Source organism: Osmerus mordax, chromosome 14 (genome assembly GCF_038355195.1).
Source record: "Osmerus mordax isolate fOsmMor3 chromosome 14, fOsmMor3.pri, whole genome shotgun sequence".
In the NCBI taxonomy this organism is placed as follows: Eukaryota; Metazoa; Chordata; class Actinopteri; order Osmeriformes; family Osmeridae; genus Osmerus; species Osmerus mordax.
In genome coordinates, this window is record NC_090063.1 from 6,519,860 (window position 1) to 6,539,559 (window position 19,700).

General features: G+C 45.8%; 5 protein-coding genes and 1 long non-coding RNA gene across 7 annotated transcripts; 3 read left to right on the plus strand and 3 right to left on the minus strand.

Moving 5' to 3' along the window:
* The first annotated feature begins 31 nt into the window (after positions 1-31).
* On the plus strand, positions 32-2,619 carry LOC136957061 (fibropellin-3-like). The gene is made up of 4 exons (XM_067251173.1): positions 32-118; positions 944-1,282; positions 1,400-1,480; positions 1,738-2,619. The coding sequence occupies exons 2-3, from the start codon at positions 1,017-1,019 to the stop codon at positions 1,431-1,433; spliced, it is 300 nt and encodes a 99-aa protein (XP_067107274.1). The 5' UTR covers positions 32-118; positions 944-1,016; the 3' UTR covers positions 1,434-1,480; positions 1,738-2,619.
* Positions 2,620-3,035: 416 nt separating this feature from the next.
* LOC136957060 (claudin-23-like) lies at positions 3,036-4,080 on the minus strand. The gene has a single exon (XM_067251172.1). It carries the CDS (start codon positions 4,024-4,026, stop codon positions 3,205-3,207), a length of 822 nt encoding a protein of 273 aa, XP_067107273.1. The 5' UTR covers positions 4,027-4,080; the 3' UTR covers positions 3,036-3,204.
* Positions 4,081-5,107: 1,027 nt separating this feature from the next.
* Positions 5,108-6,523, minus strand: LOC136956785 (claudin-23-like). Its single transcript, XM_067250775.1, has one exon. The coding sequence runs from the start codon at positions 6,446-6,448 to the stop codon at positions 5,636-5,638; it is 813 nt and encodes a 270-aa protein (XP_067106876.1). The 5' UTR covers positions 6,449-6,523; the 3' UTR covers positions 5,108-5,635.
* A 949-nt stretch (positions 6,524-7,472) lies between these two features.
* Positions 7,473-10,762, plus strand: parm1 (prostate androgen-regulated mucin-like protein 1). Its single transcript, XM_067250613.1, has 5 exons — positions 7,473-7,567; positions 8,158-8,274; positions 8,518-9,322; positions 9,901-9,984; positions 10,081-10,762. Exons 2-5 carry the CDS (start codon positions 8,229-8,231, stop codon positions 10,151-10,153), a joined length of 1,008 nt encoding a protein of 335 aa, XP_067106714.1. The 5' UTR covers positions 7,473-7,567; positions 8,158-8,228; the 3' UTR covers positions 10,154-10,762.
* Positions 10,763-12,412: 1,650 nt separating this feature from the next.
* wu:fk95d07 (uncharacterized) lies at positions 12,413-13,905 on the minus strand. Of its 2 annotated transcripts, XM_067250972.1 has the most exons (5): positions 13,873-13,905; positions 13,566-13,655; positions 13,190-13,216; positions 12,949-12,984; positions 12,413-12,762 (listed from the first exon to the last, which is right to left on the minus strand). In XM_067250972.1, the coding sequence occupies exons 2-5, from the start codon at positions 13,617-13,619 to the stop codon at positions 12,496-12,498; spliced, it is 384 nt and encodes a 127-aa protein (XP_067107073.1). In that variant the 5' UTR covers positions 13,620-13,655; positions 13,873-13,905; the 3' UTR covers positions 12,413-12,495. The 2 variants fall into 2 exon arrangements, with proteins under 2 accessions (XP_067107073.1, XP_067107074.1); XM_067250973.1 differs by lacking the exon at positions 13,190-13,216 and having other exon boundaries at positions 13,873-13,900.
* A 3,304-nt stretch (positions 13,906-17,209) lies between these two features.
* On the plus strand, positions 17,210-19,350 carry LOC136956851 (uncharacterized). The gene is made up of 4 exons (XR_010878245.1): positions 17,210-17,470; positions 17,629-17,696; positions 18,179-19,002; positions 19,085-19,350. It is a non-coding gene; the product is annotated as an uncharacterized lncRNA (long non-coding RNA).
* Positions 19,351-19,700: the final 350 nt, after the last annotated feature.

Below are 19,700 nucleotides of genomic sequence, written 5' to 3' on the forward strand. Positions count from 1 at the left end.
CTACTTTTTGTTCTCTGAAAGGTTAGTTCCCTTTCCCTCACACTGCCTGGACTCCTAAATTCTGCTCCCCAGGACGATCCTAAACCCGAGTTCTCAGAACAGACTGTCCTCCATGCTCGTGAGTACATGACTAGCTTGCATTTGGGGATCTGTAGGTATGCTTTTGGTAGGTGGTGGTACCATTAAGTTGTTGTGGAACCTGAAGAACGGGATGTTTTTCTCTTACAGCAGCTGTAGGCTGCATATGTTAGCTTAGTGTCGACTGTGAGCTAATACTGTCCTTTTGTTTGGAGTTCTGACCGGGTGATCTGGTTGTGTACTGCCGTCATGGTCACTGCTTTTGACTGTAAGATCGGAACTTGAAGGAAGGGTTGTCATCTTTGTGCTATTTTGGGTTGTGTTCGTTTTGTCCTCACCTGAACACAGGTTACACCCAGGGTTGACTACTGTCACAGCAGGGAACATGATATCACCAGGAACAGAAACAGTCCTTGAGTCTGTTCTGTATGTCTGTGATCTACATTTACACTTGGTCATTAAGCAGACGCTTTTATCCAAAGCGACTTACAAGAAAGAGCTTTACAAAAAGTGCATAGGTCAATGATCATAAACGAGATGGCCCAACTCCAAAAACATTGCGGGTAGCCAAAACATGAAGCATACATTGTGAAAAGCAAATATGTGCCTATGGGTAAAACCAGAAGAGCATGTAGTTAAACAAATTACAATTAAACAACATGATCCTCGAAAGTGCTCGAGTGTACCTGGAGGAAAGCAAGCGACAATAATATCATTCACAGCGAGTTGTAGTTAAATCAGTTACAACTAGGCAACAAGTGCAACAAGTCCCTCAATAAGTGTCATTGTGTGTCTGTGGTGGGAACATTCTTACTGCCAAATAGTTGTTTACCTAAGTTGATCTGTGATTATTTAAGTGTTCCAGAGGGAGTGCATGTTCACCTAGGAACCAGTGTCCCTGTATTCTCTTGCTGGCCCCACTTCTCACCACCCTTACCATGGGCGACAAGCAGGGTGTGGACCTGGCTCTGAGCCTGCCCACCTGTGAGGAAACACTTTGTAACAAGAGAGGAAGCTGCGTCACCGTTGACAACCAGATGGGATGTGAGTGCATGCTGGGATACCAGGGTCCGAACTGTGCGGACACCGTGAACGAGCATCTGAGCCTGCCCCTGACGCTGGGGGTGCTGTCCATCATCTTTGCCTGCATCTTCCTCGCCTTCCTCTTGGCTCATCTAAGCCGAAGACGCAAAGCTTGGCGCAGGTAACCATGACAACCAGCCCAGCTTCAGGGGATTTGGTGAAATGTCGTTATCTTGCGTTACTGGGGGACATGCTGATGTCTGATCAGGTGAATATTGACCCGTTTCTGTATGTGCAGGGTTAATGCCCTGAAAGAGAGTAATGGTGTGTAGAGGTACCCTCAACCCTGGGCACTTCTAGGATACACTCCTAACTCACGGTAGGACCCCTGGAACATCCGCACACAAAAAGGAAGGAATATTCATGTTCTTGAGCTCCAAAAGTGTTTTTCAGACGCGTGTAAATGTTTGCTAATGCGGCACCCTGTTGTCTGTCAGAGAAAGTCCTCACTCATGTTTTGTTTTCTCCCACAACCTTTTTTTAATTTCTCCGTTTCATTTGACGCCTCTCCTCTTCCAACACCACCCCCTCTGCCTACCTCCTCCCACCCTCGAACCTCTCTCTGTCCTCTACCAGAGCTCATCAGTCCAGCACGGAGAATGGGTTTCATCATCTACAAGACAGCTGCTGTTTCTACTTCTAAAGACAACCGGATTCATCAAAAACACCTTTTAATTGCCAAACAACACTATAGACGTGCTTTTAGATTGAGGTTCTGAACAGAAAGCATTGTTGCGCTATAGATTGGATCAAAGGGGATTTTACTGCGGGTGCATTTGCGCCCTCTTCTGTTGGGATGAAAACATAAATATTTTAATGTAAAAAAACATAAAATGTTTTTAGAACATTAAGTGATGTCACAGTTGTATGTTCTATCATGGTTTGTTGTACTCTAATGATTAATTTAAAATTTTAAGATCTAGTATTCATTTTGAGCATGTTTTTGTAAGCACAAATAAGTCAATCACTGTACCCTTTGCACCCCCAGTTTTAAAACCTAGAATCGCCTATGGACTGGATATTGGAAGCTGTGCATTTTGGGAAGTGTCCTGGTAGCTGTGTCCCTCAACAGACTTGCTTTCTTAATACCTCAGTGCCTGCTTTCCATCCTAGGAAATGTAGGTTGTCTTTCGATAAATATTTCACTGATCTCAGTGTTCTGCCTGAAACAAACAGCTCTGTCTCTCTAAACTATATCGGGAACATACATTCCGCCGCTCCCTGACTGCACCGAAACTCAATTTGTAAACACACTTATTGTCTGACAGGTGAAGGACAAGATCTCAACTGGTCTGACTGCTGTCATTCCTCTAGTCAGACCTCATGCCTGTATGCAAAACAAACCTATTTATAAGATGTCTAATGTTTCATGAACTGTCCAAGCAAACAAAGGTTCTTAAAAAATCCTGTTTAATTTTTGTAATAAATTGTGGAAATAAAGATGTATTTTGGACAGACGATTTTGTTCATAAAATGTTTCTTCACAGCCTACTGATGACTGGTTTGTATCTGATGTCTGGACCAACCTGTCAGCAACAGGAAGAGAATCAACCTACATGCCTAACCGGTCAGACAGCCTTGTCTGTATTCTTGCATGTGCTTGTGGGTGGAGTGTGAGCGAAAGCAAACAAAGATGTCTGCCTGGTCCAAACAAATCATCTGGACAAAAAGTGTATCATCAGAGCTACATGCCAGCAGTGAAGACCTTCAAACTAGACAATAACAATCACAATTGTAAATGAATGTAGTAAACATTTAATGAAAGCCCTGTTGAGATACAGTAGCCTAATGATTGTAGACATCAGGGCCTACAGCCTGACAACATGTTGTCATAGGATATAAAGTGCAACAGTAAAATCATGATGCAAAACCAATTAGGTAAAATATTTACACAAGACATTATTCAAACAAATTCATAGTTAAAAAGACTGACTGCCTGTAAGAATGTCCCACAATCTTAACCAAAGAGTTTATCAAATAAGCAGCCTATATTGTCATTTTCCTTCATTTTAATTAGTAACACGTGGGAAACTAAAATCCACTTCACAAGTCGGCATCATACGGTTTGCTGGCATACGAGTTGGCAGACAGGGCACCGGACCGCGGTCCAGTCCGCGGGAAAGCCCGGGGGAAGTCCACCTCCTCGTCCATGGAGTTCTTGGAATAAGGCACGCTGCTGGCACTGCTCGTGGTCCGGATTACACTTGGCACGGCGACCCGCCTCGGAGGGTTCCTGGTGTGTCTGAATTCAGGAACTTCCTCCACCCGTTTCTCTCCCCGGTTCTTGCCGCCGCAGCATCGACAAATGCCAATGAACATGACGAAGCCGGCGACCACTTCAAAAATGCCCCCGATGTACCCCAGAATAATGCAGAAGTCCACGCGGATGTCTGTGCTTTGCGCCTTAATGTCTTTTAAGATGTGAGTGTACCAGGCGATTGGGATAAGTGTCATCACTCCGGATAAAAAGATAAGCAGTCCGCCAATCGCAGCGACGATCCAATTGGGACGGTCCGTCCAGCAGCGAATCCCCGGGATTGCCACGGCCAGACCGATAAGGGTAACGATTAGAGAAGCAACCATCAACCCTTGGGCTATAGGGATGATGTCGTTATTAAGGTACTCCACGTCTGGTTGATTGCATTGTATTACCCTACTCGACGTAAACGCTTGACAAATGTCCCATATGCCTTGCTGTAGTATCATGTCTTTAGGTTCGTTTGGAATATCGTGTATAGATCTCCAATTCGGAGCCACTGTGGACGTTAGGTTCAGGATCCAGCCGCAGGGCGCGAAAACCATCCCGAATATGAAGATTCCCGGGGTTCGCATGGAAGTGCGCACCCATTCCTCCACTTTGGGCATGGTTATGGTCGTAGGCGTCCGGTAACCTCAGAAGTGTAGAGCTGTGACTCTTAGTAGGCTTCAAATGGTCTAGAGCTGTCTTGAAAGTTGTGTTAAAAACCAAAACTCTAGGTAGGAGGGGCAGATACTGAGCGGTGAGGGTGTGACGTGCGGCTCGATGAAAGGCTGAGTTATCTCACCTGTGGGAGAAGAGACTGAGAGTGCTCTGACCTGAATGATATTATGTTAATTATGCCACTTACCTGATAGTATCAAGTGAGAAGCAAAACAGGGTGATAAACCTAAATATTCAACTTCTTTGAAACAAACTTGTTTAGGCCTACCTATGGATTTATTTCGTTATTTCACATAACCCTAAAGCATTTGTAATTCCTAATCTTAAAATAAATCGTAGAAATTAGGCCTACTACTTTGTCAAACGCATTATAGAAGATACCAATATTATTAGCTATATAAAAGTGTAGAGCGTGTGAACCATTTGAGCTACAGCTGGAATGTCATGGAAGAATGTGACTGGTTAGGCCGGATGGGATGTGCCACCATCAAGCCATGAAGAAACTGTTGGGGACATTTCACCGCACCCTGACCTCTCATCCCCACCCTCCGGAATTTCGAAATAATCTCCCAACCCAGTTATAATTGGCATGAGCTCATCAGCGTGGCAGCATACTATTAGTGGACAAGAAGTCCTAATGGTCTGATAATCTCTTCGCTACCTTGTTTCCTTCACTACTCTCCTCCCTTTCTTCCACTCTCAGATGTTGGTTTCCTCCAGTGATCAACTGGTTAAATGACCGTGGGGATGGAGAGAGGGAGGAGTATAGGAAAAGGTTTTGGGACGCACGTTGGCCAGATGTGAACAATCAATATGAAAGCGAAGTCTCCTGTCACAGAGATTCATGTCAGCCGTACAATTACGTTTTAGACCACTGATCCAGCTGGTTCTGCAGTAGAACACGTTGTTTCTCATTGAATACCATGAATAGCCTAACAATAGTGAGTGTTTGTTTATCACCGTTTTTTTTCTAAATTAATTGTTTTAATTTAGGCTACTTGAAAAAGATATGGCTTCTTTCCGTTTTTCATGTTACAACATGTTCTTTTATTTTGTATGGGTGCAATAAAATACATTTACACTGGACACTAACAACATTGGTAGGCCCTAATGGACATTGCAAACATGTAATGATAATTGACAACCCGTGTAGGCCTGGGCTATGGGCTATCCATCTGACAAGGCAAACATTAGGGCGACCTATGCGTCTCCGCCTTACAACACGGCATAAGATGTAAAGTGCGAGAAATAAATATTTACATTTAGTCATTTTTACATTTAGTCATTTAGCAGACGTTTAGCAGTCATTTAGCATTTATTTAAAAGGTTTACTTACATTTACATTTAGTCATTTTACATTTTTACATTTAGTCATTACTTCTTGTATGGTTAAGGGTAAGGGGATGGGTAAAATATGAGTTTCGGGGTGGGATATCCTTATGACGACACACTTACGACACAAAATAAGTCTTCAGAAGTAGGCTAAAATACAGACAAAGACTGTAATAATCACATTGTTCTTCTTCATTTCAACTAGGAGCTTTAAAGTTCACTTCACAAGTCGGCATCGTATGGTTTGCTGGCGTAAGAGTTGTCTGAACGGCCACCAGACCGGGGTAAGGCCCGGGGGAAGTCCACCTCCTCATCCATGGAGTTCTTGGAATAAGGCACGCTGCTGGCACTGCTCGTGGTCCGGATTACGCTGGGCACAGCGACCCGCCTCGGAGGGTTCCTGGTGTGCATGAACTGAGGAACTTCCTCCACCCGTTTCTCTCCCCGGTTCTTGCCGCCGCAGCATCGACAGATGCCAATGAACATGACAAAGCCCGCAAGCACTTCGAAGATGCCCCCGATGTACCCCAGAATAATGCAGAAGTCCACGCGGATGTCTGTGCCTTGCGCCTTAATGTCTTTCAAGATGTGAGTGTACCAGGATATCGGGATGAGTGTCATTACCCCGGAGAGGAAGATCAGTAGTCCTCCAAGTCCAGCGACGGTCCAGCGGGGCCGATCCCTCCAGCAACGAACCCCTGGGACGGCCACGGCCAGTCCGATCAACGTCACGATCAGAGAAGCCACCATCAACCCTTGGGCTATAGTGATTAACTGGTTCTCAAAGTAGACAGTGTCTGTTTGTTTGCACACGACTGTTCGGGACGTATCAGACGCCAGACAGATGTCCCAGATGCCTTGCTGGTAGAACTGGTCGGTAGAAAAGCCTGAAATATTGCGTACCGTTCTCCAGTTTGGAGCAACTGTGGACGTTAGGTTCAGGATCCAGCCGCAGGGCGAAAAGACCATCCCGAAAATGAAGATTCCCGGGGTACGCAGGGAAGTGCGCACCCATTCTACTGTTTGTTTGGGCATGGTTTCTGTCGTAGCTGCGCTATATCCCCTGAAGAAATCTCGTCTGTACCTCTCAGTACAAATGGTGTGTCTCGAGAGCTGTCTTACTGTAAAAACTTGGCCACCTGAAACTCTGAAGGGAGAGGGGGGTGGAGGAGAGAGGGGAGGGACCAAAACTGGGCGTTCGAGCGGAATCTCACCTGCATAGGCTATGAGATGCGCGCTTTCAAATGATGCGCTATTAATTGTTTCGGTTAGCAAGCAGCAGATTATAAAAGAAAAACTGACTTGTTTTGTTTTAGTTTAGTTAGTATCTCTATTCGAAACCTATAAGCAATAGAAAATCGCTTGTTTGTAAAAATGCATAATTTTGGATATTTATGCTTAGCCTATTAGATTACCAAACACGCGATAGGCTTAAACAAATGACTTTTGTAAAAGTTAGTGTGCGTGTGCATCACTCCACCTGGAATGTCAGGAATGTGGCTCAGCCGGTACAGTACAGCATCATCAAGCGCGCGCACACACACACACACACACACACACACACACACACACACACACACACACACACACACACACACACACACACACACAAACCCCACTAACAGGTTATGACTGCAGGAACTAAAACGCCACAAGACCAGCATGTAGTGTGGTGAACAAGGCTGATTGTCAAAGTTCTATTTATTTTTTGACTTTTTACACAGTGGGAAATAGAGGTCAGTGGTCCCTGTGTACTTCAGCTGCCCCCAACCAAGCTGCATTGGCCTAGCTAACCAAGTGACACATGAAGAAAGAGAGTGTGCCAGCACATAAGAAGGAGACACGTCCATCATAGAGGACTATCACATAGAACATGGGGTTAATGTTATAACAGACGAAAATTGTTAGAATTATAGCCTGATTCAGAATGCAGATGTTTGGTTCTCTAAGGCTGCCAGAGGCAAGGTACAGCTTGGGGCGAGGCGTTGATCTGGGAGGAGTGAGAATGTGGGCAAACTAGACAGCATGTGTATCTGCTCGGTCTGTGTCACTAATACTAGTATCATCATACCGATAAGGAGGTTACATGACAGACGAGCTGATCATTTCCACTGTTCCGGTTCATCAACTATGGGACCAGTGACCAACCCAGAGGTAACTTTTAGATAGACCTTGATAGACCATCATACGAGACTAAGTCGTGAGTTGTCGCTTCATCAGTCTTTGGTCTTTCTCTCTTTAATACCTGCCTACTAGGCTACCACCAGAGAGTTGACCCACTTCAGGATTACAGTATTTTATTGTCAACTGCCTAATACTTCGGAGTCAGGCCCGAGCTAGGCTGAAAAGCTCCGCAAATATTCAGTGTTGTCATAAAATATGCAATGTTTTGTTATTTAACATTTGTCCAACTTGTTAGTTTCTCAACATTGTTTCCTACTGACAAAATAACAATTATATAATAAAATATCATAAATGAAAGGCTAATAGAAGTTTTTGTTTATAAGCCCATTTGGCTAATATCACATAATCTCTCATCACGACATATAGTTTATTCAAAGCATCTCAAGTCATTCATCTGTACAAATGAATTTCCCTCATTCTTAGCAGTAGTCTTCTCGGTTTTGACTCCCTCTAGTGTTTGGTTGGTGTTCCTGTTTGAGAAATCAAGAGAAGGAGGAGGAGGTTAGTTTGAGGCGGGACTTGAAACTGTATTAATCAAAGCGAATCACCATCTGTCATAGACTGGTCGAAGCTACCGGAGAGAACACTGCAGTTTCTGCCATAGAGTACTTGCCTCAGTACTGGATAGCAGATGTCGCACGCGATAATGAGGGTCGGACTATTAATCTTTCTATCAGGTCTGTATAATACGGAGCCGTTTTTTTTAAAGGTTTGTTTATCTGCGTAATTGTATCAAAAGAACAGTCGGTAACCAAAAGCTTGAGTAGGCTATACTTTCATTTTTAATTATGAGTTTAATTACGAGCTTAAGTACAAGTTATTTACCGAATAAATTGTTGTTTAGATATTTATAACAATCTAATTTGTAAATGACTGATGTTATACCTGTGTTATTGAGCGTTTGTCTATTATTCTTGCAGGGTGGTTGTGTCTGGTTGTACCAGGTGTTACCAGTACATCAGAATCCCCAGAACCCCCAATTGAGACATCCTTCTCAACAGAACCCCCAATTGACACCATCTCCACACCAAAATCTCCATCTGAAACCACCTCCGCACCAATCACCACCAGTGAGATTATCTCCTCAGCCACCCCTTCCTCACCCCCACCAACAACCCCAGATTCTTTATCCTCCTCCACCACCCCCAACTCCACGACTTTCTCCCCAGTCAACATCACCATTCCCCAGACCAACTCTACACAGACCACCATTCCCACACCAGGCCAGGAATCAGGAGCGACCTCACCTGTAGCCACCACATCCTTGCCAACCCAGACTCCATCTGAGCAGAGCACGACGCCCATCCTGACATCCCAGCCCACTCAGCCCCACCAGTCAACTGTAAACGGGTCCACAGGAACCACCAGCAGCCAGACTCCAGCCACCAGTCTGAGCAATTCTACTGGGTCCTCCACCTCTTCCTCCACCTCTTCCCCCACCTCTTCCTCCACCTCTTCCCCCACCTCTTCCTCCACCTCTTCCTCCACCTCTTCCTCCACCTCTTCCCCCACCTCTTCCTCCACCTCTTCCCCCACCTCTTCCCCCACCTCTTTCTCCTCCACCACCTCCTCCTCCACCTCTTCTTCTGAGCCGCAGTTCTCCACCTCTGCTGTGCTGCTGACTACTACGGCAGGATCCAAACCCACAACCTCTCAGTCAGTGTCAGGCACCATTCATCAGACCACCGCTACCGTGGACAGCAAGAGTCAATCCAGGGCTTTCAGCTCAGGTGAGATAGCACCATGTCTGGAGGCTCTGTCTGCATGGCAGACAAATTGTATTTTGTGGCTATTCACCATTCCATATGATGATCTGTGCTTTTGTGGAGTTGGTGTGTATCAAATTACTCTCCAGTACAAACCTTTGGAACCAGGGGAGAACTTGGAAAAGTGTAGGACACCAAGGAGAAATTCCACTGATAGATTTCCCATGATAGGCATCATTTTTTGTTTGCCTATGGTAGTCACCGGCCACAACTACCTGGCATGGCCTACTTTAAAACTGTCAAAGTCCACCACAGACTATTTATAAGTGTATCATTAAACAGGTTACTAACTACCCTGACTTCCTATAGGGTTAATTTGTAAACATTCCATAAGTCTGTAGAGCCAGGAAATTTAGTTCACATGTTGGCCAATCTTGTTTTGCTGTAACTTCCTTGTCAGTGGATAGAGGTCAGAAGCTACAGATGGGTGATGGTTTGTCTAAAAGGTGATTTATTTGTTAGACAGGTGACCTGTTGGTCCAGTGATTAGTGCAGAATGTGTCCAGTAGCTCCCCCAACTCTCTCTCTCTCTTTTACCTCAGGAAAAGTCGCAGCCATCGTGCTCGCATTCATTGCTATAGTGATCCTGATGTTCGGAGGGGCCTACTACTGGAAGTGGAGGTGAGTAAGGTCAGGCAGGATAGGACACCCTCTCTTTTTCTCAATACTACCTAACTCTTTTCTTAACCCCCCCCCCCCCCCCCCACTCCTCTCCAGGCGTTCCTCCTACGGCCGTCTCCTAGACGACAACGAGTATGCGTCCTTCCACAACCCTCTATATGAACACTGACCTCCAACGACAGCCTGTGCTACCGCTGTTTGAACCCCGACACCCGGAGAGAGTTTCTTGATGACCAGAAGGAGAGAGAGAGAGCCCAATGAGCCTCAGCAGAGCCTGTATGACCCCCCTTACCCTGGGCTAGCTGGACCACCTCATGGATGTCCAGATAGACAGGGGTCCCCTAGGAAGGGCTCTTGAAGGACGGTGTGTCTGGAATGACCAGGAGACTATCCAGCACACATCAGGCCCATTCTCTGATATCCCATTCGCTTGCACTAAAGAGTATATGCACAGAGTATATGTTGATAATATATAGATCGCTCTGGAGTGATTTGAAATTGTTCACGACTGTGATTATGTTCTTGTGAAGGTTCTTTAAGCAAAGTTGTTTCTGTTCCTTGAAGCGATTGCTCACCCTGGCAGTCGACTGTTTGTTGTGATCACTGATGTGTGTTTGCAAGGAAACAGTTGTTCAGTGTGTTTTTCTAGACAAAAGCCAGTACTGTGACAATCCCTATGTGAAGGATCCTCACCTGACCTACTCTGACACACTGTTGTTGATTCGATTTTATGATTTTTGTGACCTTTCTAGAAGTTAATAAATGTTACTGCACTGTACCTATCAGTGATCACATTATTTCCTGATATCCTGGGCAAGGTTCAGAGATACTGGGTGTGTTCTACCTCTGGGGATGGAGAATAGAAGGTGTGTGTCATGTGACCTAACACCTTTCTAATACTCATCATGACCCCCTGGCAGTTACATCTTTCACTTCTAAAAGAAAGTTGTGGGGAGGGAGGGAAGGATGTGGGAGTAGCAAGATGATAAGGAGGAGGGGGTGTGTGGAGTGACCTCATCATTGGCGCTTGATTGTACCCCTGTCACTCCTCACCCTCCTTCCCCTCTCCATATCTCTCTCTTTCTCTCTCTCTCTTACTCTCTCTCTGTCTCTCTCTCTCTCCCCCCCTCTCCCCATCTCTCTCTCTCTCTCTTCCTCCCGCACTCTACCCCTCCTTCCCAATCTCCCCCCTTTCTCCTCCTCACTTTCTCCCTCTCTCTTCCCCCTTTCTCTCTTTCTCTCTTTCTCCCTCTCTCGCCCCTCTCCCACCAGTGTGTTTGGCTCAAGAGCCTCAGAACAGCAATGTTATCCTGTAATGACAGTGGGGCAGCACTGTGTTATTAAAAGGCTTTAAATATACCAGAGGGGCCCGTGTGTGTATATGTGTGTTGGTGTGTGTGAGTGTGGGGAGCTTACAAACTGCATCTGGCTCACTCATGGTGTTCTTCAGAAACAAAGCTTTGTGTTTTGCCTCAGAGGATATGCAAACCCTGGCTTCTGTATTACCCATAGTCTTCTCAGCCCTTCACAGGCATTTGTGGTGTTTAACATTTTTCAACAGTTCAACCAGGAAACCCGAGTGGTTTACTGATCATACAGGTGGGTCAACAACTTCTGCTTCCCGCGTGCAAATCTGTGTTTGTTCTGTGTTCTCGTTCAGAGCGCTTACCTGACCACAGACACCAGTACAACAGAACAACACAAAGGCTCATTGCCCCACCCTCACCTCCACCCCCTCAAATGTCTCTCAGTGGAGATCATTCAACTGTAAGTCAATACAAAAAGCTTTGGATTTCTTTTCTGTATATTATCAAATGTGGTGTGATGTCATTCAGTTTATGAAGACAAGCAAAGGAAACACATTCCTGCTGTGAGCTGTTTGAGGTTTCGAGAGTGAGTTTTTTTCCTCACCCTGCAACACCATGACTCATATCTGTTCAATACACACTTCCTGCCACAGACAGGAGGTGTATCAGTGTAAGACAGACTTGGCCAACGCTGATATTTCAGTTGATTTGGACGCATATACTGACTGTCAAATCCAGTGAAATTAGAAAATGTTGCACATAGGGGCACCTTGGAGGGCACTTTCAACAATTCGTCACTGAAACAAAGGCATGTTCCCGGCAGCCATAAAGGGCACTTTATCATGTATTATCTACCCTAGAGGGTGACACAACCCTCTAACTTGGGTTAAACCCCCCCCCCCCTGTGTCCACCAGTGGTCAGATCACACCAACACACACACACCTTAACACACACACACCAACACACACACACCTTAAGACACAGTTGACCGCCAACACTGGATGTTTACTATTTAAACACTAGATGGAGCCATCAACCAACATGTAAACCTAGTTACATCAAGACACAGAGGCATCACAAGTCAACTACATTAAAACTGTACATCAACATCATTGTTGTCTTAAACTTTATTTATGACTATCAGAGCAAAATACCTCACTCTATACAGACAGGGAAATGTCCCCCCCCCCATTCAGAGCATGCTCAATTGAGTTTGGGAAGGCTGATGACGATGGGGGGTAGGGTGTATGCACTGAGGAAGGGGTTGGTGTAGGGGGAGGAGGGGTAAGAGGGGTAAGGGTATGAAGGGTAGAGGTTGTAGGGGTTGGCGTTGGGGTTGGGGTAGTTGAACGGGTAGTTGTAGTAAGGATTGGTTGGACTGAGTGCAGTCTCTGGGCGGGGCACTGGGTAGTAGATGGTCCGAATGGTGTTACTGGCCTGGGCCTGTGGTGGACCAATTGGAGTGACTCTCTGGGAGGGAACAAGAGAACAAGCACCAATGAGATGGGGCGGTTATTGCCATCAATGATATGAGAGATAGAGCAGAGTGTCCTATGTGTAGAACTACCTCTCTCTGCTTCTCTCTCTCTCTCTTCCCCTCTCTCATTTCTCTTTCTCTCTCTCTCTCTTCCCCTCTCTCATTTCTCTTTCTCTTACCTCATGTTCCTCAGGAATCAGAAGAACCTGCTCCACCTAAAGGAAGATAGACAGTATCTTAACACACAGTAAGAACTCGTCTCCCCCTCTCTCTACTGTCAACACATATTTGAATTGTTTTCTCTCTCCTTCCTCTCTCTCTCTCTCTCTCTCTCTCTCTCTCTCTCTCTCTCTCTCTCTCTCTCTCTCTCTCTCTCTCACACACACACACACACACACACACTCCATCTCTCTGACTTACCTCAGGCATTACAGGGACCTGCTCCACCTACATAAAGATTAAAAAACATGGTTTCATCCACTGAAGGATTCAGTATAATCTGTCAACATCTGGAGTCATGTTGTAAGAAGTCACCACAAGTCACAACTCTCCCTTCTGTCCACAGATGTTATGTTGACTTCCAAACCTAGATCCAACTATTACCTGGAATCCTTTGCAGTGCTTATAAACACCTGAATGCTCTTGTTCTTGCACAAATTGAACCAATAAAGTTCCCCCAATTAAGCAAGCTCCACTGACCCTACTCACAAGACTCAAGCCAACACTAACCTAACTGAAATGATTTGGTATGTGTTTGGTATGTTTAGTGAGCATGCTGTCTTCAATAAAATCTTACAGGAGCAGCCAGACACACGCTGAGCAGAGCCATCAGGACAGCGAATGACCTCATCTTTAAACTCTGGTTCTCTGCAGAAACACCCGGACACTAGAGGCACAGAGACAACCATCCACAGTTAAAGACACGTTAAACACATATTTCCCACCTCAGCTTGACAAGACAATGAGTTAGCTCAACATCAAAGTGCAATGACCAATAACGTGCAGTGTTATAACGTATCTTGCAGCTTGGTCAGGTTCACTATACAGACATGAAAAGTAGCATAGGGCAGAGGTGTTTGGAGAGGTGGTGAAGTGTATCTTACCTTTTAGTTTGTATGCAGTCACCAATCTGAAGGATATCTTTCAGATGCTTCTTTGGCTCGGGGCTTATAAGTCTTGCTGTTGGGAGACGCTGGCGCTTTCTGGTCCAATCAACTTTCAGCTTCACCATACCAGGAAGTAACCTCGAACCACAGGGATCTGATGATGACATCTTATCATAAATCTCACCACATTTCAGGTAAACAAAATCACCAAATGTCAACATCTGACGGCGAGCGTTTATGGTTTGTGTATGAGCGGCACTCCCTCAAATTAGGTTAACGGGACTCCCTATACAATATGGTCAGGATGAAGAGTTTGTCTAGTGCAGATAATCCAGATTTATTGCTGGATGCACCAGTGATTTTTAAATATGCTATTTGAAATGGATCTTTACCTTGATATATTCAGTCATACCAGATGTGTTCTACGTGAGGCCTTATGTCAGGAAGTCACTGTTCATTACAAACGAGATGTTCATTGGCTTGTCGGGAGAAATCCAAACATCATTGTGGAACGATGAGGCAGTTGATAAACACATTCCAACAGCACCTGCGTATGGCGCCAAGCCCTGAAGACACACCATCTAGACTTGGCAGAAGTCTTGTCAACCTCAACGCCACAATCTCATCGTTCCTTAGAATCCCTCACAGTGTGTGTCTGTGTGTGTGTGTGTTTGTGTGTGTGTTTGTGTGTAGTGTTGTATCAGGATTTCTCAATAGTGACCTTAATAGATATCTCAGTGGTGGTCTGCCTGGTTGTCTGCACACCACTGGCAAAATGAGCTACTTCTTTCTGTGGGCTAGAATGGTGATAAACATATTTAATTAGATCTCATCTTTTAGACAAACTTTAACCATGCTATTTTAACATCTGATCTCCTCTAGCATCTAACATATGACATACCAATCAGAGTTTCCATTGGATTATCTAACATTCGGAGAGTTCACATTACAAAAGCATGCCATTCTGAGAATTGACATAACATCACATAACATTCGAGCCTCCATATAATGTGGACGCAGAGACACCATGAGCCGAGAGCTTCGTTACCCTGTGGGTTGTGGATAGCTCTTCATCACGTCTGTGCTCTGATGAAACACGCGGGAAACCCAGACTCTAATCCAGACAGAGACATTTAGTGGGAGATCCAACCCAGCTGTCTGAACCTGACCTTCATATCTGTGGCCACACTAATTGAACACACAGGAAATGGAGATGTTTGATTGGATGATCCAGTGCAGGTTGGACCATCTATATAAGGTGTCTTTGAGATGTAAGCTCACACAGTAGGAGTCACTTTACCAGGTAAGTTAACTGATAGATCAGCTTTCGGTCTTATCTGTGCTTCTTTTCCTTTGGCATGATTATTTGGGAGTAGAAACCTTCCTGTGCTAAAGGTTCAACTCTTTATCAGAAGAAGGTTGACTTGTTTGTAAGACTGACGGTAACTGCAGGAAGATAACTAGTCAGATCGTCAGTTGCAAAGAAACTTTTGCAACTGACAACTCTGTGTGTCTGTGAGACCAGTTCTGATCGGGCTGCTTCTGGTTCTGAACAAAGGAAATTTGCACCACAAAGACTGCTATCCAGATGATGAAGATGATGGCGATGGCGATGGTGGTGGGGACCAGCCTTCTGAGCTACTGTCTCGCTGCACCCGTGAGTACCCGTGTGCTAGGATGATATATCACCGTGTTAGGTGATATATCATCTGTCAGACTGACAGATGATATATCACCTAACACGGTGATATATCATCTGTCAGTCTGACAGTCAACTGCTTCCTGGGTGTGGACGGCGCATCCTGATCCTGCCTTTGTACCCAGGTGGTGGAGCAACAAGAGGAGGAGCCTGTTACCGTCGGGGTGAGTGTGCTCGTGAGTCAGTGTGTGTGAGTCAGTGTGTGGGTGTGTGGATAATAATGTGACTCTGAACACTGTGGGACCATGTACTGACAGCATTGTGATTACGCAGTCAGTGTGTGGATAATAATGTGACTCTGAACACTGTGGGACCATGTACTGACAGCACTGTGATTACGCATTGATTCCATGTCAGAGTCTGACCTTCACCCGTCGTCCCCTGGAGCAAAACTCTTCCACCAGGACCGTCTCGTCCACCTACTTGTACCCACGCCCACGGCTGGAGCAGTTCCTCAACCCCAACCTGAACCCTCTCATCCACCTGAACAGACACAACTCTCTCAGTTACAACAACGTCGGTTACAATCCCCTTAGTTACAATCCCCTTAGTTACAATCCCCTTAGTTACAACCCCCATGGTTACAACCCCCTCGGTAACAACCCCTATGGTTACAGCCCCTATGGCAGCCAGTACTTCAACTCACAGTTTGGGAGCCCTCAGGTGTACACTCACTACCCCTACCTCAGCGGGCCCCAGCTGCCCCCCACCCTCATCAACCTCAGTAACATGTCATAAACTGTGTGTGTGTGGGGGGGGGGGGTGCTGAAAGCACCTCAGAAACCAAGTTAGCCAGACAAGATGTGTCTGGCTTATTTTATCAGTGAAACAATAACTGTGAATAAAGATAATCCTGGAGGGATGCAATATAATGACAACCATGTGTCTGTGTCTGTGTGTGATTATAACCGGAAAGCAACAGCATTAAGGCAGTAATTAGCGCCACAAAACTACTACAACTCCTTTCCTTCACACCATCCTTATCCCTTACTCACACAGAGAAAACATCAAAGCATCAAACCCAGGATACGTCATAGGTTTGGGCTAAGCACCGAATGTTTATAACGTCTGGCTCCGCGCCTGATTAACACTTGGATCGTTAAGCAGACTCAAAAATTGTAACATAATGGTAATATAAAAAATTATACGATCCCTTTCCGTAATCATGATACCCCCCAGAAATGTTCACTGCCCCCCCAAGCAGGCTGCATCCGGCCCTGATCTAGAGGCAAGTGTTTCTCGTTAGCCCTCTGTCATTTTTCACTGTGGGTATTGTTTTTCCGCAACAAAACCCTCAGGATTTGAGGGTAGTGATAATTACACAAACAGTGCATGTTCAGACATTTGTTGCATTGCTTCCTATGCAACTTAGGGTGCCGCCCCTCTGCGTGGGAGAACTTACACAATGTAAGATTCCCTAAAATACACAATCCTTTTCATCCCATTGCATCATTGCGTGACAGATTTATTCGTCACTGTTGGTTTCGTTCGTTTTTCGGATAGGGCTGGGGCTGGGCCTGGGTTTGACCATTTAGAAGGCTGGGTTTTGATCTGATTTATTCTGTTTACTCTGCAACACACTAGGAAGTTTGGGAGTGATGCATTAACAGAGTGGTGTCACACGTCAGCAAGATCAGAGAAGTCGATTCACCATGCCATCTCATCCTGTGGGAACATTCCATGGTTGGGAAAAATCCACCGTCTTTCTCTCTCTCCTCTGCCTATATCTACACTCCTGTCCTGAGAGGACCTCAGACTGTGCTGGACATCCTCAGAAGCCTTGCAGAGACCTAACCATACCACAGCACCTTCCAATAACCGTGTGTGAAGACCATAATACAACTCAGAGATAACTTCTGTTTTAGACTACAGAAGGCAAGATAACAAGCTATCAAGGTAACACAGCTTTCTCTACTCCTCCGACAGTACTGTGAAAAGGACTGCGTCTGAATGAGTAGCTAGTATTCGGAGAGTCCTGATATTTGTTGTGTTATCACTGCATCCAGGCTGATGATGTTGTTCACTATTTGTCCTTGTCGTTGTTTGTGCATCAGGCTGAGAGATGCGACTCCTGCTCTGTGGTCTCTTCGCCGTCCTTCTCACAGCATCCTTGTGCAGCCCTGTAAGACTTCTCTGCTTATCTTTATTATGATTTAATTTTTCCTGCTGTCAACACTGATGTGTGGTGCTAGTAGGAGCTGATGTGTAGGGCTAGTAGGAGCTGGTGTGTGGGGCTAGTAGGAGCTGATGTGTGGGGCTAGTAGGAGCTGGTGTGTGGGGCTAGTAGGAGCTGATGTGTGGGGCTAGTAGGAGCTGAGGTGTGGGGCTAGTAGGAGCTGATGTGTGGGGCTAGTAGGAGCTGAGGTGTGGGGCTAGTAGGAGCTGATGTGTGGGGCTAGTAGGAGCTGATGTGTGGGGCTAGTAGGAGCTGATGTGTGGGGCTAGTAGGAGCTGATGTGTGGTGCTAGTAGGAGCTGATGTGTGGGGCTAGTAGGAGCTGATGTGTGGGGCTAGTAGGAGCTGATGTGTGGGGATAGTAGGAGCTGAGGTGTGGGGCTAGTAGGAGCTGATGAGGTGTGACCGAGTCTGCTGTTCCCTCCACAGGTTTTTGAAGGGTCTGGGGACCAGAGTGGCTCATTGCGTGATTGGCTGAAATTGTTTCAGTGGCAACCCTCTGAAGTAGTCTCCAGTCACATCTATGGAAAGTCAAGGTACTGGAAATCTTCGGAATCTTCGGAATCATCCGAATCTTCGGAATCCTCAGAATCTTCGGAATCCTCAGAATCCTCAGAATCCTCAGAATCTTCAGAATCTTCAGAATCCTCAGAATCCTCAGAGATCACGGCAAAACCACTGACACCTAAACCCACAGTTCAAGTGACCCGTCCCACTGCTAACACAACAAGAACCAGGCCTGTCACTAATTCAACAATGTCACCGACCCCCACACCTTCCTCCACAACAATGTCACCTACCACTGCAGAGATGTCCACTGAGGGACCTCTGGAGACTCCCTCACCAGGGACAACAGCTGGCATGACGACCAGCGGTGTGACAGACGAGATGCCAACATCTGCTCCTGTCACCGAGAGCAGAGGGGACAACTGACATGGGACTCATCGGGAGACCAATCAGAGCTCAGGGTTAAACGACAAACTGAATATGAAGATGTCGTTTTCCTCGACAGCCTGATTGTGTCATGTTCTGCCCTACATGTCCCATATAATTGATTAAACTTGTATTCAACTGAAGTGGTCCCACAGATACTGAGGGGCCATGGCTGTTGTAACTGTATTGAATGCACTGAGGAAGGTAAAGGTGCTTCCTGTTATGAAGTATCTTATCAGTGGGTTCTATCTGATGTGATGTCGAGACCTGTTCTGATCTTCATGTTGACACAGGTTACTGGGAGATGTGTGGTGTTGTCTGTACACGTATGTTGGGAGTGGAACTGGGCCAGTGGTGGTTCTACTGGGAGAGAGCATGGAGGGGACTGTACCATTTGTAAAGGGCTTTGGTTTCAAACCCCGACCACAAGAGCTAACTGCTGGAGGGGACTACTGCATCTGGGTGTTCTGTTTCCTCACGCTGCCTGCTGTGTTGTGGATGTGTTATAGGTCTGTGTTCCTCTCATCTCACCCCTGAACTACAGATAAACACACCCGGGAAGTCTTCAGTGTCTACTCTTGTTTTTACAATAAAGGATTGAAAGAAGACTGTTTGTTAATGCTGCATTTGAATGTAAAAAAGGCGAATAAAAAACTATTTGTTTTCAAGTACGTTTTGTTCAATTGGGCATCTCAAATGTATCCTGTTGTCGAAATAGTAGTAGTCATAGAGAATATATCCTGTCTAAACCAGGCTGAGGCAGGATAGAGGCAGCTCTGCCCTCCCACTGCAGACACCATGCTCTGATTCAGACTGACAGTGCCCCCTAATGGCCATTAAGCCCTACTGCAATGCCCATCTCTGACTGCCCGTCTAAAACATCATGTTCTCACTCCAGGTCTGAGCTTTAAGCTCTTCATCCTGTAGACATCATCCTCCTCTTCCCCCATCTCAGGGTTCTCCCAGGAGTCATAAAGCATTCAGCCTGTGTGATCTGCACCTCTGGGGGACATCTGCT